At 37.8% G+C, this 15836-nt stretch overlaps 1 protein-coding gene across 1 annotated transcript in view; it reads left to right on the top strand.

The window, feature by feature from the left end:
* The first annotated feature begins 1775 nt into the window (after positions 1–1775).
* Positions 1776–15836, top strand: part of Kcnj3 (potassium inwardly rectifying channel subfamily J member 3) — a 146066-nt gene continuing 132005 nt past the window's right edge. Inside the window, exons 1-2 of the mRNA XM_048345452.1 lie at positions 1776–2617; positions 13768–13984. Coding sequence (XP_048201409.1) covers positions 1916–2617; positions 13768–13984 — 919 coding nt within the window. The 5' untranslated portion in view covers positions 1776–1915. The remainder of the gene's footprint in view (positions 2618–13767; positions 13985–15836) is intronic.

Genomic DNA, 15836 nt, shown 5'->3' with positions numbered 1-15836 from the left:
AACTTTCTGTGTCTGAACTGAATGAAATATTTGCTAAGATCCCATGATATTTAAAACCAAATTTGAGATGTGATAAATAAGCTGGCATTACTAACAGACAATATATTAGCTCGTTCTGCACTTTGTCCCTCCATTAAGTTAACTGCCTGGCTGGGGCCATTAAAATCTAGCTTTCTTCCCTCATTTACAGCCGCATATTAAACTCTAGATATGCTGAGTCTTTCTAATAGAGCCATTTTCAGAAAGCATTGGCAGCTTTCCTATCTACCCCCCTTGGTCTTTTCTTGATACTCAAAGGGTGCTTGGCTTTTGTAACTTTGAGTTATGAATATGCCCATTTCCTAGCCAGTTGGGATCACTGTTTATGATGCGTCCCCCAATCCGGGAATCTGTGGAAATGAGAGCCCTAGTTATAGAGACATATTGTACTTCTTTCAGAAAGCAGCATTTGCTGCTTGTTGGGGGCTTTCTGACTGATGCAAGGCGGTGGTGGTGGGGAGGGGGGAGACGCGAAGAAGAAGAGTTGGCTGACGTTTGGAGCAGATTTAGAGCGGCTTCTCATTGGAGGGGCTAGCTTTTCCTGAGCTGCCAGACACTGCAGGCTCAACTGAGGCGCCGAGGTGCAATTGGGGCTGGTGGAGCAGTGGGGGAAGGCAGAGACAGGCGGGGCTAGCGCAGCTCTGCAGCTGATCTCACGCTCCAGCACACACACCTCATTCCCGCCGCCACTGCTAGAGCCTGGCGTCCTCCACCCGGGACCACCGGGGCGCAGACCGGGAGTTAGCGGACCTAGGAAGGAAAGGTTTCTACCGCTAGGCATAGGAAGAGCTGGAGAGGCGCTCGCGTTTAACCTGAAAGTCTGATCTGAATCCCAGGGCTGGAACCTTGTCCATCAACATCAACACCACACGATCTCCTGGCAAAGAGGACGCCGTGCCAGATTCCCGTGTCCCGGTTAGTTCGGCGCCCAGCGCGGCAAGATTGGTTTGGCGAGGGCAGTGCGGTGCTGTCGAGGACGTGCGGAGCCCGAGGAACCTGCACCAGCTCCCATCGAGGTCCACTAGGAAAAGTAGGAAACGGCCCTGAGCGCAGGGTGCGGGGGCCAGGCTGTAGCGGCCGGTTGCGGCGCTGCCTCCCGCGCTCTCCCGCTGGGCGAGTGCCCGGCTCCGCACACTAGCCTTCGCGCGGGGGTGTTTTTAGAGGGCCCTTGAAGGTCCGCTAAAAGGATTTAGTGACACCTGCGCCCACCAGGGGATTCTGAGTCCAGAGGGCGTGGGGAGGGGGCGGTGTACCACTGCCCTGCAGTCATGCCTTTGGGCGGGATTTTGGCTAAAAGATAGGAGGCGGGAGAGCCAAGGGGGAGGTGGGCAGGAGACCTCCCGGGGGCGGGAGATCGGGGAGCGGAGGGGAGGGGGGAGGGTCTGGTTCAAGCAGGTAGCGCAGTTTTGTCAGCCTGGCGAGTTGGCAGGTGAGGTGGGAATCGCTTGTCAACCGTTCCTGGTCTACAGTCAGTTTCCATGCGGTGAAGGGTAAGGTTAGCAGTGGCTCTGGGATGCCAGAGGTGGGGAAAGAAAAGGGGGGCCACACGAAGCTGGAAAGCAAAATTCTCCTGGGGTTTCCGGTCCTCGAGTCCCCCCTGCCTTGAGTGCCCGGGCACACTTTTTCATTTTGGTTTTAATACTAAATTTGGAAAGCACATCTCCGTCCCAGGGGAGGAGAGGCACCGGCCGCGGGCAGAGACCGCCGCTCCCCGCTCAGTGCGCCCCCCAACCTCGGGAGGTTGCTTTTGCCCCCACCCTCCTTCCTTTCTTCCCTCCCTCCCTCCCCCGCTCCCACCTCCTTTTTGGTGCTGGTTTGCAGCGCTTGCCTCCAGCGCCTTCGCTTCGCGGTTGAATCTGGCTCGCCCCTCCGTATTATGTCTGCACTCCGAAGGAAATTTGGGGACGATTACCAGGTAGTGACCACCTCGTCCAGCAGCTCTGGCTTGCAGCCCCAGGGCCCGGGTCAGGGCCAGCAGCAGCAGCTGGTACCCAAGAAGAAGCGGCAGCGGTTCGTGGACAAGAACGGTCGGTGCAATGTCCAGCACGGAAACCTGGGCAGCGAGACCAGCCGTTATCTCTCGGACCTCTTCACCACGCTGGTGGACCTCAAGTGGCGCTGGAACCTCTTCATCTTCATCCTCACCTACACGGTGGCCTGGCTCTTCATGGCGTCCATGTGGTGGGTGATCGCTTATACCCGAGGCGACCTGAACAAAGCCCACGTCGGCAACTACACGCCCTGCGTGGCCAATGTCTACAACTTCCCCTCTGCCTTCCTCTTCTTCATCGAGACGGAGGCCACCATCGGCTATGGCTACCGGTATATCACCGACAAGTGCCCCGAGGGCATCATCCTCTTCCTCTTTCAGTCCATACTGGGCTCCATCGTGGACGCCTTCCTCATTGGCTGCATGTTCATCAAGATGTCCCAGCCCAAGAAGCGCGCGGAGACCCTCATGTTCAGCGAGCACGCAGTGATCTCCATGAGGGACGGGAAACTCACGCTCATGTTCCGAGTGGGCAACCTGCGAAACAGCCACATGGTCTCGGCGCAGATCCGCTGTAAACTGCTCAAAGTAAGTGCTCCCCTTCCGCTCCCCTCTGTGGGAAACCCAGACAGTACCTCACCTGAGAGCCACCTAGCTAGCCCGCACCCACTCCCGCCCCACCACCGCAGGTAAACTTAGGGACAGCATGGGCTGGCCGGGCAAGGAAGGAGGCTGGGGCAGTGGGGAAAGAGCACGGTTGCAGTTCTGTACTTTTCCCACCCACTGTTAAGCTCTTCATGATAGGCATCATTTCAGATGTATTTGGATCACATTCAGGACTAGTCACATTGAAGCAGAGTCATGGAAGCTGGAGGGGCATCGTTCCCTCCCTCCTGGTCACCAGGCTGCTTTGTTTTTCAGTGCTTCTGAATTATTATCAGCCCATTACTCCATTAAACTTCAGATACTAAATAATACATACATACATACATACATACATACATACATACATACATACATACATACATACATACATACATACATAGACGGAACAACTCTCGTTTTTGAGAAAGAGCTGCAGAACTTGCCTCAACTTTTACTTTGGAGTTTGCCTTTGTGTAGTTTTTCCTTTCCCTTCCCCCCATTCCCACCCTAATTATGTTAACAGGTAGATCGTTCTTGACCCTGTAAGCTTAAGTCCACCCATGGTCATCTTTTTAAACAAAGCTCAGGTCTAGGGCACAGTTAATAAAGTGGAAGAAACCACACCTGGTCCTTTGAAGTTTTTATTTTTACTAAATATTTTCCCAGAGAAGTATTCTGTGAAAGCTTGAGTGATTTTCCTGTAGAGCCACTTGATAATTTTATTCTTAATTACCTGTTTCTATGAAGCCTTTGTCAATTATAGATTTCACTCGAAGAATTTCAGCATCCATTAAAGAAGATTGTTTCCTACCATCAGTAGTGTAAATGCTAGAACAAATTGTATATAGAGTCGTTATTAAGGCCAGCTTTTCCCAGTCATTACAGGGTGCCAGCACACACACAACTCAAGTCCTCCTCCCTCACTCATCCAATTGGCTCCTGGGGAGATAGGATTAAAGCCTAGTTTTCTCGCTAGAAGCCATTTACAATTCCTCCTTCTCCCCCTCCCCCTTCCTCCCCCCTTGTTTCTCCTCACCTCCTCTCCCTCCCTTCCTCTCCTCTCCCCCTCACCTTCTTGTTCTTTTTGGAGGAATTTGCTTTAGTTGTTTTCAAATGTTCATAAATAGAAATGGAGGACTTCAAACGAGTAGTTCATAAATGGAAAAAAAGATTTATCTACAATTGCATAAATAAGCCACAGCCAGATTCTGACTCTAAATGTTGAAAAAATGAAAATCTGGTTACTAAATTGTGATTTGGGCCATTGGAATTAATTTTCACTGTACCAGGATATATTGTTTTCTACAGCCACAACTTAGCTAAGTGTGACCTAATGCCCTTTAAAATGTTTTGCCCTTATGAGATTTTAGTGTTTTCGTTCTTATAATTTCTTATTCTAATTGGTTTTGACCAAATTACTCAGTACCATATTAAAGCCACTCACCAGTCCTGTCTCTTCCTATCATAAGCATATTTTACTCCGCTATATTAGGAATCATGAGACTTTGTATATGAAAGTGTATTTACCAAACTCATTCTAGCATATACTTTCATTAAAATCCTATGAGTATGTAATCTGTGTATATTACATTATTTTGAAGTTACTTATAATAAACTACATTCAGTGGTTAGAATTTAACATAGAGTATTGCTCATTGAATAATGTCTGAAGTAAGGAGGTTGCCAGATCAAGCAAAACAGTTGTGCTGTAAACATGTTTATTTAGTGGTAATTGTTTTTTAAGTATATTTCTATATATGCACCAAATACAACATCTTTCTTTAAGTTAAGCCTAGTCTGCACATAGGAACACCTGGACTTTTAGTATAGTCCCTAAGTTTCTGTCAAAGAATCAATGTTCATAACCAGTTAGAGAATATCGTTCAACAATAGTTTGCTATATTGATTGGTCCAGTGGAAACTGAAAATCATACTTCTAAGATTTTCAAATAATGAAGTTATTAAAACTGAGATAATTCCCATTCAGTATATTTTAGATGTCATCAAATTTTATTTGGACAAATCCAGGGAATTAGTACATATATATTATATATTAGAATATAAATAATAGAATATATGGTATATTTGCTCTCTCATAGATTAATATATAGCATGTATTACTCTCTCCTTTCCCTTCTCTCTCTCTTGTCACTCACACACATGTACACATATACACATATATGGGCATACAATAGTACAATGTATCAAAAGCACTCAAACCATACATGATACCATGTACCACATATACTATCTTAATTAAAAATGCTTATAATATTGAAAAATTTGAAGCACGGGTGCTATATTAATACAAGGTGATAAAAGCAACATTTAATAGTGATAATAAAATGATACTACTATAATACTTTTTACTAATACTTTATTAGGAAAATGCCAGTATTAGAATTAAAAATGATTAATACATAGTATTAAATTTACATTTAAACATAATTATAGCACAATTTTTCACTAACTTTTGTGGAAGAAAAGGGCCAATCATAAGCATTCTTCAAGCAATTTACTTCAAGCATTGTTAATGTACTTTGTCTGAATTTTTTCTCTGTAAGCATAGGAATTAAAATGGACTCTCATAGTTGGAAATTCCTAAGAATTCATTTAACATGAATCAATTTTTAATGGGGAACTGATAACAAGCAGAAAATGTAGAGGGGAAATTTTTCTTTAACAAGTTGTTCTTATTTTCCATTATGGGCTGAACTGAAGTGACCTAATACAGTTAACTTTGTTAATGAAGATAAGCCATGCCGAAGATCAAAGTTTTTATAATTCCATTACCTCTATATATTCCTCCTATGTAATGTATTATTACACATGATAGTACTGATAATAATTACTGTTCATATTTTTTCTATAACCTGTCAATAACATTTTTCTACTGCTGTATTCTTACTTTTAGATTAGAAGCTTCTTTAGTGAGTAAAAATAAGGACTTTTATATAATTATTTGAAAGCAATTTTGGTTCTTGAGAAGACTCTAAGGTTATGCATTGATGTTCTAACATTGGCTATTCTGAGATTTCCATGAATCACTCTTTTGAATTCTATAACTTTTGATGGAAGTTTTACATTTTTAAAATTTTGCTTTTTGCTTATATGAAGAAAATTTCTTCATATAAACTATTTTTGATCTCTCAACTATAAAATACCGAAATTTCTTTTAGCAATCACATATAGATATTATTACAGTATTCCTGGCAATGTCAGTTAAGTTTTCTACTAAAAAAAAATTTAATTCAAAGTAAAAGAGTGTATTTGAAAATTATTTAAAAATTATAATTTAGTTACAAGTAAATTATAGTAATTTATTAAGAGGAGTATTAATATTTCAGTTTATCATCATACGCAACTTGAATCACTGTTTTATTTTGTTTTTTCATACCCAGAGAATAAATATAAATTGCTGTCATGGTTATGTTATTTTAATGTATTAGCCATACACATTTTGAATGAAAATGCCTGAATTTGGAAGTTGAAATATGTATAGTTGAAATGTTGGGATGTATGTTGGAAATCAAAATTCGGAAATCATTATTTTGTCTTTCCTATTAACCTAACACTAGTTGTAGGCTGCTCAAGATTTCCAACTTTTTGGGGGAATAGTTAAGTAATTCAAGAGTTTGCAAATGTATTATTTAAAAGCTGTCCTATATATGAATATAGGTGCTCATATTAATACATATCTTTTAAAAGTAAACATGAAGTTGACTATTGTTAGAATAACATTTTGAAAGGGATAAAGGTGATTTTTTTTTTTTTTCTCATGGAAGGATATTTTTATTTCTTCATGTTTTTTCTTCATTGCCAATAGTCACCATTTTTCTTTCTGGAAAGGCTGGCTATGCAATTTTTAATTTTCATTTACTGACTTATGAAAAGCTATAGAGTGTATTCCAGCATTCCCATTCTAGTCTAACATTACATATATTGTTTTGGTACTCACCTGCTCTGTTTTTCATTCATATGGATGTTCAGAATCAGATTGTGTGGCTTCCCCATGCCAGTGATATCAAATGCAGGTGCAATAGAAAAAAAAAAAGAAAAAAAAAAGAAAAGCTCTGTCTTCAAACTACTAGGCTATTTCTCCTCCTTATAGAGTCCAGCTTCTTCCTCACCCTCTCTCTCCCTAATTCTAGAGTAAACCTAGGGTCTCGGGGCCTCAGGAATGATGAAAAATTGTGCTATTCAGCTTCATTCCTAGGCCAGGAAAAGCTTTTTTTTTTCTTTTTAACTTTTTTCTTTATTGTCAAAGTGTAGCACACAGGGGTTACAGATTAATATGTAAGGCAGTGAGTACATTTCATTTATAAATTAAATCTGTTTTGCATCGCAAGGGATCAAGCACAGGCCCATAAAACTTGCTAGGAAAGCACTCTCACTCATATCCCTTGGCCTGTATTAAAAGTTTATAAATCTTTTAAGCACAGTAATTCCTGGATCTCAAGATTCTTAAATACTTTTCATGTATTTATTGCTTTTTCTTCATTCCATATTTTGTTGTTGTTTTGTTTTTTTGGCTGTCTTGGGGCTTGGACTCAGGGCCTGAGCACAATCCCTTTCTTTTTGCTGAATGATAGCACTCTACCACTTGGGCCACAGCGCCACTTCTGGCTTTTTCTGTGTATGTGGTGCTGAGGAATCAAATCCAGGGCTTCATGCATGCTAGGCAAGCACTCTACCACTGTCACATTCCCTGCCCTCATTCCATATATTATTTTGTACTTTAAGGTGAATTTCTTAACTTTATACAATTTTATTTTGTATGGCTGACTTTTCCTTTTTCTTTTTTTTTTTTTTTTTTTGGCCAGTCCTGGGCCTTGGACTCAGGGCCTGAGCACTGTCCCTGGCTTCTTCCCGCTCAAGGCTAGCACTCTGCCACTTGAGCCACAGCGCCGCTTCTGGCCGTTTTCTGTATATGTGGTGCTGGGGAATCGAACCTAGGGCCTCATGTATCCGAGGCAGGCACTCTTGCCACTAGGCTATATCCCCAGCCCTGTATGGCTGACTTTTCTTAACCAAATAATTTTGATTGACATGAACTTCTTTTGATATATTAAGAACATTATTTGTCCTCATTTTAACAAATTAAATTCACAGACTATCTATCCAGAAGATCTTGGGTTCTTTCTAACATACATAGTAGTAATATTTTTTCTTTAATCTTTAAATTTTATGTGGTTCCTCAAAAGTACAGAGTGGCCCGAAATCAGAGAAAAAGTGTAAAAGATACAGGAGTCTTAGATACTCACAAATAAATAGCAGTATGAAAGAACAATGATAAAGGAGGCAGACAAAAAGCATTTGATGGGTTGGGGAGTGTTTGGTGTGTGTATGTGGGGGGGGGGGGGAATGTGCAGGAACCTAACAAATCCTGACCATAGTTATTATAAATTCTGTAACAGATCCTTAGAGAATACACAGCTCTAAATTACTTTGTATCTGTTCAAGGTATATTGATTACATTAAAATGGATTTTTTTTTTCTGTTCCTAGGCTTGAATTTAGGGCCTGGGTTCTGTCCGTGAACTTCCCTGTTCTCAAAGCTAATACACTATCCCTTGAGCCACAGCTACACTTCTAGCTTTTTCTCAGTAGTTTTTACTGGAGATAAGAGTCTTGTGGACTTTCCTGCCTGAGCTGGCTTTGAACCGTGATCCTCAGATCTCAGCCTACTGAGGAGCTAGGATTACAGGCATGAGCCATGGGCACCTGGCTAAATTGGACATTTTTTGGAGGACTTAGGTTAGCATTAAAAAATCTTTGTTTCAGTGTTGATCCTAGTCCTATTTTTTCTACCTGAATATTCATGGAATGTAAATTTTAAGGATTCCAAATCAATGTACATTTTAGCAACCAAAGTAGATAATATTCTAGGCTTATATTCTTTGCCATCTAACTTAAAGTTTAATCTGCATTTGGTTACAGTGGATCTTTTACTTTTGATCCTGGAAACTCTTTTTGGCCCTTTTCTCTTCTAATATTAGATTCTAGATATTAATGACTCTGACCTATGTCTCTGTTTAGTTTTCTTTCTGACTTCAGCATGTACTCAGTATATACAAATACATGTGGATTACACTAGTAAAGAGTAAAGTTCTACACTAAATGGTAGGACTTTCTTTTTCTCCACCTTAGGTTCTGGGCCTGCAGTAGCCTTTCCAGTGGAGGCTTGTTGGAGGTGGTATGGTAAGGAGTAGATTAAACCTGGGACTATGACACAGTTAAATCTGGATAGTCAGGGGACAGTGAGTAAATGCTATATTCAAAATTCCCACAGCTTCAATCTAAGCTAGAAAAATTCTGGCACAGTTTCAGATCTGAGGTGGGAAAAATGTGATGAAGATACAGATTATTATTAATGCTATGTTGGCTCTGGGGTATACAAGTGGCCACCCTATCTACCAGAAGGAGGATGGATCTTTCGTTATGACAGTTCTATATGTGTATTTCATATGCACACTCTTATACACATGTGTGTACACATTATTAACTGACTTTTATCTGTTCTATATTGGCTGCCTGAAAGTAACCAACCATGGTGGTCCCTTCAGACATTTGTGACTTGTGATTCCTTTCATTGTATATGTGTTGGTTCTGAGGTTTGAACTCAGGGTTTGGCCACTGTCCCTGAGTTTTTGCTCAAGGCTAGTGATCTTCCACTTGACTCCATTTGTAGCTTTTTTAGTAGTTAATTGGAGCTAAGAGACTCATAAATTTCCTGCCCAGACTAACTTCAAACCTCCATCTTCAGATCTCAGCCTCCTGAGTAGCTATTTGTAATCAGAATGATAGTTGATTAGTTTGTAGTTCTCCTTGGAATCTAAGGTAATTCAAGTAGAATACGTACTATTATTTTGAAATTAATACCTAGGACTACAGAGTATGGCACATGTCTTAAGTGAGATACATAGGTCCATTTACATAAAATAGGAAATGCATAGAATTAAAAAATATATATCAAAAAGCATATTTCACCATGACAAATAATTTAGAAATTTCATACATAAATTGTACAAAAGTTTCTAAATTCCATGATGTTCAAATGATTATTTCTGGACAGTAAATGTAAGCACATTTTAAAACTTCAATGTCTTTAATTCTTCTTCTTCTTTTTTTTTTTGCCAGTCCTGGGCCTTGGACTCAGGGCCTGAGCATTGTCCCTGGCTTCTTTTTGCTCAAGGCTAGCACTCTGCCACTTGAGTCACAGCGCCACTTCTGGCCATTTTCTGTATATGTGGTGCTGGGGAATCGAACCCAGGGCTTCATGTATACAAGGCAAGCGCTCTTGCCACTAGGCTATATCCCCAGCCCCTCTTTAATTCTTCTTGTAATTCACGAAACAGAAAAAACTATGTTATAACAGAATGATCTTTAGTGCTTTCTATGATTCCATACAACTGGAAATCAAAGGGTGTATAAACAATTTTACATTTATAAATATGTTCTGGATTTTTAAGAATTCTAAATTTTTAATTTATTCCATTGTTTTAATCATTATTTAATTAGGAAGAATCAACTTTTATTATCTATTTTTTCAAAACTTTCTTTTTATGATAGCTATCTGAATTTTTAGCAATTATTTTGAAGTTGAAAACAATCTGAATTATTGATCTAGGACATACTTATTTTCATTTTACTAATATCTTGGATTCATTTTAATTTTTTAATTAATTTATTGTACACAATCATGGCTTTTGTTATGGAACTTCCACTTAGCCCATCTTGTTTACTCCCCTTATCTGGGAAATGATGATGTGTTTATTCTCTTTGGAATTAGGTAGTTTGTAGTGCTGAAGAAAAGAAGTGTAACAGTCATATAAAACTCTATTCAAGATAGTCTTCTTGTATGATAGTTCTTATAATGACACAATAAAGTCAGGTTACAGTATTTGTACCACAGACAATTCTGCCTATGGTCAGATATTTCTAAGTGAAATATAGTAATTGATAGATAAATAAGACTTATGAAACTAATGGATCTCAGTGGTACCACTCTATCTACTGCTCAAACTTAAAGATCAGTTTGATTTTTATGTCAGCATATATATAATTCATCTTTTTATCTTTCTCTGCATATGTATGTATATATACGTGTGTGTATATATATATATATATATATATATATGTTCTCTCAGTAAAATTTCTCAACTTCTTTTACCCTACTCTTGTAATTTAATGGTTTAAAGAAATATCCTCTAACTAGTCCATGAATTAGGAGACCTTAGAATAGAATTATTAGTCTAGAGTAGTATGTGCATGCTTCTTAAAATGTATTGAGTGGGCTTCTGTAGGGTTTTGTAACATTTGGCTGAGCTTGGCTACCATAACTAGGCTCTGTTCAGCAGCTCAAACTTCAGACACTTCAAGCCCTCCAACACCTGCTACTCTTATAATGCACCCTTCACTTTTGACCTTCAATAGAGCCTTGTATCTGATTCCAGTTATTAATAGGCTTCTTAGTCTATCACTGACATAAAGAGGAAAACAAGGAACCAGGGATATGAATATATTGATAGATAAAATATTTTATGGCTTAATAAAAAGAAAGAAGACTTGGGGGATAACAAATTGTCAATAGCTAAAGAAATGTTAAATATGTAGTAGCCACTGGAAAAGAATTTGAAGGCATATGTAGGTAGTATTATGTTTCTGAAAATATGAAAAAAAATAATGTGATCACTACTTTTCCATTATGTCATATAATAGGAAGTCTGGGATAGGGTACACAGCAGTGGGAACAGAGTGGTGGAATCACCTAGTACCATTTTGAATATGTGGGACATACATTTAAGATAAGAAGTTGAGTCTGAATGGAACAGATATGAATCAGGTATGTTAAGTTTAAATGACCTATATCTGAAGAAACTACTAAAAGTAAAATATATTTTACTACAAGCTGGCATTTTCCTGGTGGCCTACCTGTTTTCTATGGCACTTCATTACATAGGTTGTCAAAAGATTAAGGAATATATGATTTAACAGCTTCAGCTACGCTCCCTTATGATGAGGCACAGGTTTAAATAACAAATACATAAAGGACACAATTTAGTAATTGTGTGCATATGGGCATATTCCTTGAGGAAAGTTACTTTAAAATAAACAGTAAATTGACATTTTTAAAAAAGAAATATCAGGATCAACACTGCCATGTAATGCTTGAAAGGTAAAATTTAAAACAGCAAGTTAAAGGACTCATATTTTAATCATTACAAGTATCAAAACACCACCTTGTATTTATATAGCACCTATTTCTTAATAGATTAGAAAATATCACACAAACACACATAAAATTTTATGGTTACTTTTTTATTTTATGTGTTCATCAATATTTGATATACTACTGTGTAGGAGGGAAGATACTGATTCATTTCATGAGGGAAGATACTGATTAGGTACTGATTAGGTTGAGAAATAAAGGTATCTTGAAAAAGTGTCAAATGTATTTTTCATGCTCTCTTGGAAATGCCTTACTTTCTCCAACATTGGTTGCTACTGCTGATGTGTTTGTGTGGTGTTTATTTCTCCCCCAACCAGCTTTGCTTTTTTTTTTTCCCCCTTTAAATGTTGAATCTTCTACCTCCTGTCCTCTCTTTTCCTCCTCTTCTTTCTCTTCCAAATTACCTACAAAGTAGAGAAGAAGAGTAGCTTCAGTGTCTTTATTGATTTTATTCTAGACAAATAATATTCCTGAATATCACTAACTACAAAATTAGCTTCTCTGATTAACTAATTCTACTGTTGACCTTCTTTATATAAAGCATTGTCCTTACAAACCTAACAAATTGAAACCCTTCTGTTGGCACAAAGGACATGTCACTAAACTAATTTTGCAATATTTTTAGATATGTTTACCTAGCATACAAAACAATGCATTTCTTGCTCTGTGAATAAGATTGTGTCTTTAAATGGCCATTTCACTGAAGAGATTAGTATAATAAGTTCTGTTTAGTTTATTAAATCAATTTTTCCAGAGTCTTCAGAAATGCTCTGAGTTCTTCCAAGTTCCATTTGACTAGCAGCATAGTCCTCTCCCTACTAATTTTTTGTATGTTGCTACTAATTATCCATCACAATTTATCACTTACATTTACAAATCAAACTTAACTATTCACTTATACATGTAATATATGAGAGATATCGGAAACAATGAACATGAATATAAACAAATGAGCGAGTTTACTTTCATGGTTTGTCAATATTAAAGTCATATTTAATTTTCATTTTGATCCTTAGAAAGCAAGTAGATTCATACTTTATTGCACCCAAGTTTTAGGGTAATTTATTCCAAAACAATATTATTTTTCATGGAAGTTTTTTCAAACTTCATCAAATATTTTTAAAATGTCACTTTCACTAAAGAAAGTTCAATTTATCATAATTTGTCACTGCCCTTTAAGATTTATATGGAAGAAATTATAATGCAGATCATTATCAAAATGTAAAAATCATTAGCTGAGAGCATCTGATTGTTAATTTCATTATGTGAGCACTTATATACATTCAGAATAGAATTTAATATGAGAAAAATCTTCATTTTTATTCAAATTTATATACATACATTTGTGACTTTTAGCATGCATACATTTTTGTCCTTAGCAAAGAAATTATTCCATTGTACTTTTCAATACATTTGTAAATCTCTTCTTAAATAATATCCAGCCTTTTTTACCTTTAATAATTCCCATAAGAAATTGCCCACTTATTTGCTTCATGGGGAAAAAACCCTTGACAACTGGTGAGTTATCATGCTGTGATTTATGTCAAACATTGGCACATGTACATTTAGTTCCACAGTTGGCGCTAACAGCCATTGTTGGAGCAGGCATTTCTCCAAAGCTCACGAGTTAGGGAATAGTAATTATAGCAAGTTGTATATTATAAATAATGCATGTATGTTCTGTATGAGCTATGTGGGATTTCAGCCCATTTGCTAGAACATAGCTGCATAATGATTTGTCCGGATTTTTTACAGATGATTGATAGTACAGAATGTTGGCAATGATGTAAATTACTGTTGGGCTGCCTTGAAAATCTTAGTTCATGTGGTGATTTCTTCTCTTTTTCTGTGTGCTTGTCTAGTCTCGGCAGACACCTGAGGGTGAGTTCCTTCCCCTTGACCAACTTGAACTGGATGTAGGTTTTAGTACAGGGGCAGATCAACTTTTTCTTGTGTCCCCCCTCACAATTTGCCACGTGATCGATGCCAAAAGCCCCTTTTATGACCTATCTCAGCGAAGCATGCAAACTGAACAATTCGAGATTGTCGTCATTCTAGAAGGCATTGTGGAAACTACTGGTGAGTAAAATAAAGCTATGCCATCATGTTTTATTATTCCGTGATATTATTTTATGCACGATATGTGTATAGATTGGGATAAATGACTGAGAGCTCACAATAACAAAAATGACTTGTCTCATATTGTTGTAACATTAATTTGATACTCTTTTGAAAATTAAGTGGCTTCTGATCTTATATTAACCACAGAAATTCACACTGGAAGGAAAGAACCTGACCTGATTCCTTGGAAATTACTATGATGTTCTATTTTATTATAAAGTTGCATTTCCTATAATCACATTTTTTCTTACAAAATCGGTTCTTTTAAAGTCAGGGTAGCAGCCTGAATTCAGCCTACATATATAGTTGCCTTGGGGGTGTTGATTTCGAGTGTCTTGATGCAGCTTTGGTATTCCTATATGCAAACTGAGTGGAAAATTCCTCTTGTGTATGCACGTGTGTGATTGCACAAAAGCAACATTTTAATTTCAAAACAGGTCACTAGACTTCTCCAGCTGAACCCTGACTATCGTTTTGTATTATAAAGGGATTTTTTTTAGTTCTGCATCAGTTTAGATGTGTGCTGTATATTATCCCTTAAGATTTTGTCCCACTGACATGTTCTAAACCTTTAAAAGTTTGCTACTCCCTGAAAGTTTGGTTGGCAGAGAAAAAAATCCATGTGAGCGTATTGTTTGTCCCTGAAATAAAGCCTCATTAGGCTGGAAGCTACTAGATTCATGAGATGAAAATATCCACACAATTATGTATGCATATGTGTGCATATCATGGGTTTTACATGTTCTCCAGGTAATTTCAGCTCTTAAATTTTCTTCAAGCGTTATGTTAGTCATAGTGTTATATATAAAGTATACTAATACTAGAACATTGATACAAATTTAAATTCAAGTTTCATACACATTTGTAAGATCTTTGCTTACATAAGAGTCACTTTTGTTCAAGGAGCAGCAAAACTACTATAGTTTTCTCATTTATAACATAATACATCTCTAAAATTTAGAATCATGCTAAACTTATCTCCTTTCAAATTGTAGAAAGTACTTTTTACTGTAATGTTTATTATTAGTCCTTTAATTTAAAATTAAGATTTAAACCATTTTTGAGGCTTTATTAAAATTTTGGTATGTGTAGAATTTGGTTTGGTACACTGATTTAAGATTGTATGCCTCATTCATTTTTTCCTCAGCATTTAAATGATGCCAATATTATATAAACTATTTTAGACTGCTAAACAAAGAAACTAATTTTTGAGTTCTTCATCCAAGGAACCTTACATTTCAACCTGAAATTCTTACATCTCAGTTCTTAGTGTTGCAACGTGTGTGTGTGCATGCAAGTCTTGGAACTTGAATTCAGAACCTGGTACTGTTCCTGAACTTTTTTGCACAAGGCTAGCATTCTACCACTTGAGCCTAAGCTCCACATCCAGATTTGGGGTGGTTAATTGGAGATAAGAATTTCATTAACTTTTCAGCCTGTCTGGCTTTGAATTGCCATCCTCAGATCTCAGCTTCCTAAGTTAGCTTTGATTACTGGAAAGAGAGTATTTTTATTGATTTATTTCTTAGAGTATATAACCATATGCTTAAAACTTACCATCAAATTATTATTTGAATCACTATTAAGAAAGGTCTTTTGGTGTATATGCCAGTATTGGGGCTTGAATTCAGAGCCTGGGCTCTATCTTGAGAATTTTTTGTTGAAGACTAGTGCTCTATCACTTGAGCCACAGATCTACATCTGCTTTTTTTTTTTTTTTTTTTTTTTTTGCAGGTGAAAGTCTCATGAACATTCCTGGCCAAACTTGTTTTAAACTGTGATTCTCATATCTCAACCCTCTGAGTAGCTA

This window comes from Perognathus longimembris, chromosome 4 (genome assembly GCF_023159225.1).
Source record: "Perognathus longimembris pacificus isolate PPM17 chromosome 4, ASM2315922v1, whole genome shotgun sequence".
Classification (NCBI taxonomy): domain Eukaryota; kingdom Metazoa; phylum Chordata; class Mammalia; order Rodentia; family Heteromyidae; genus Perognathus; species Perognathus longimembris.
This window is presented reverse-complemented; position numbering and strand designations above follow the sequence as displayed.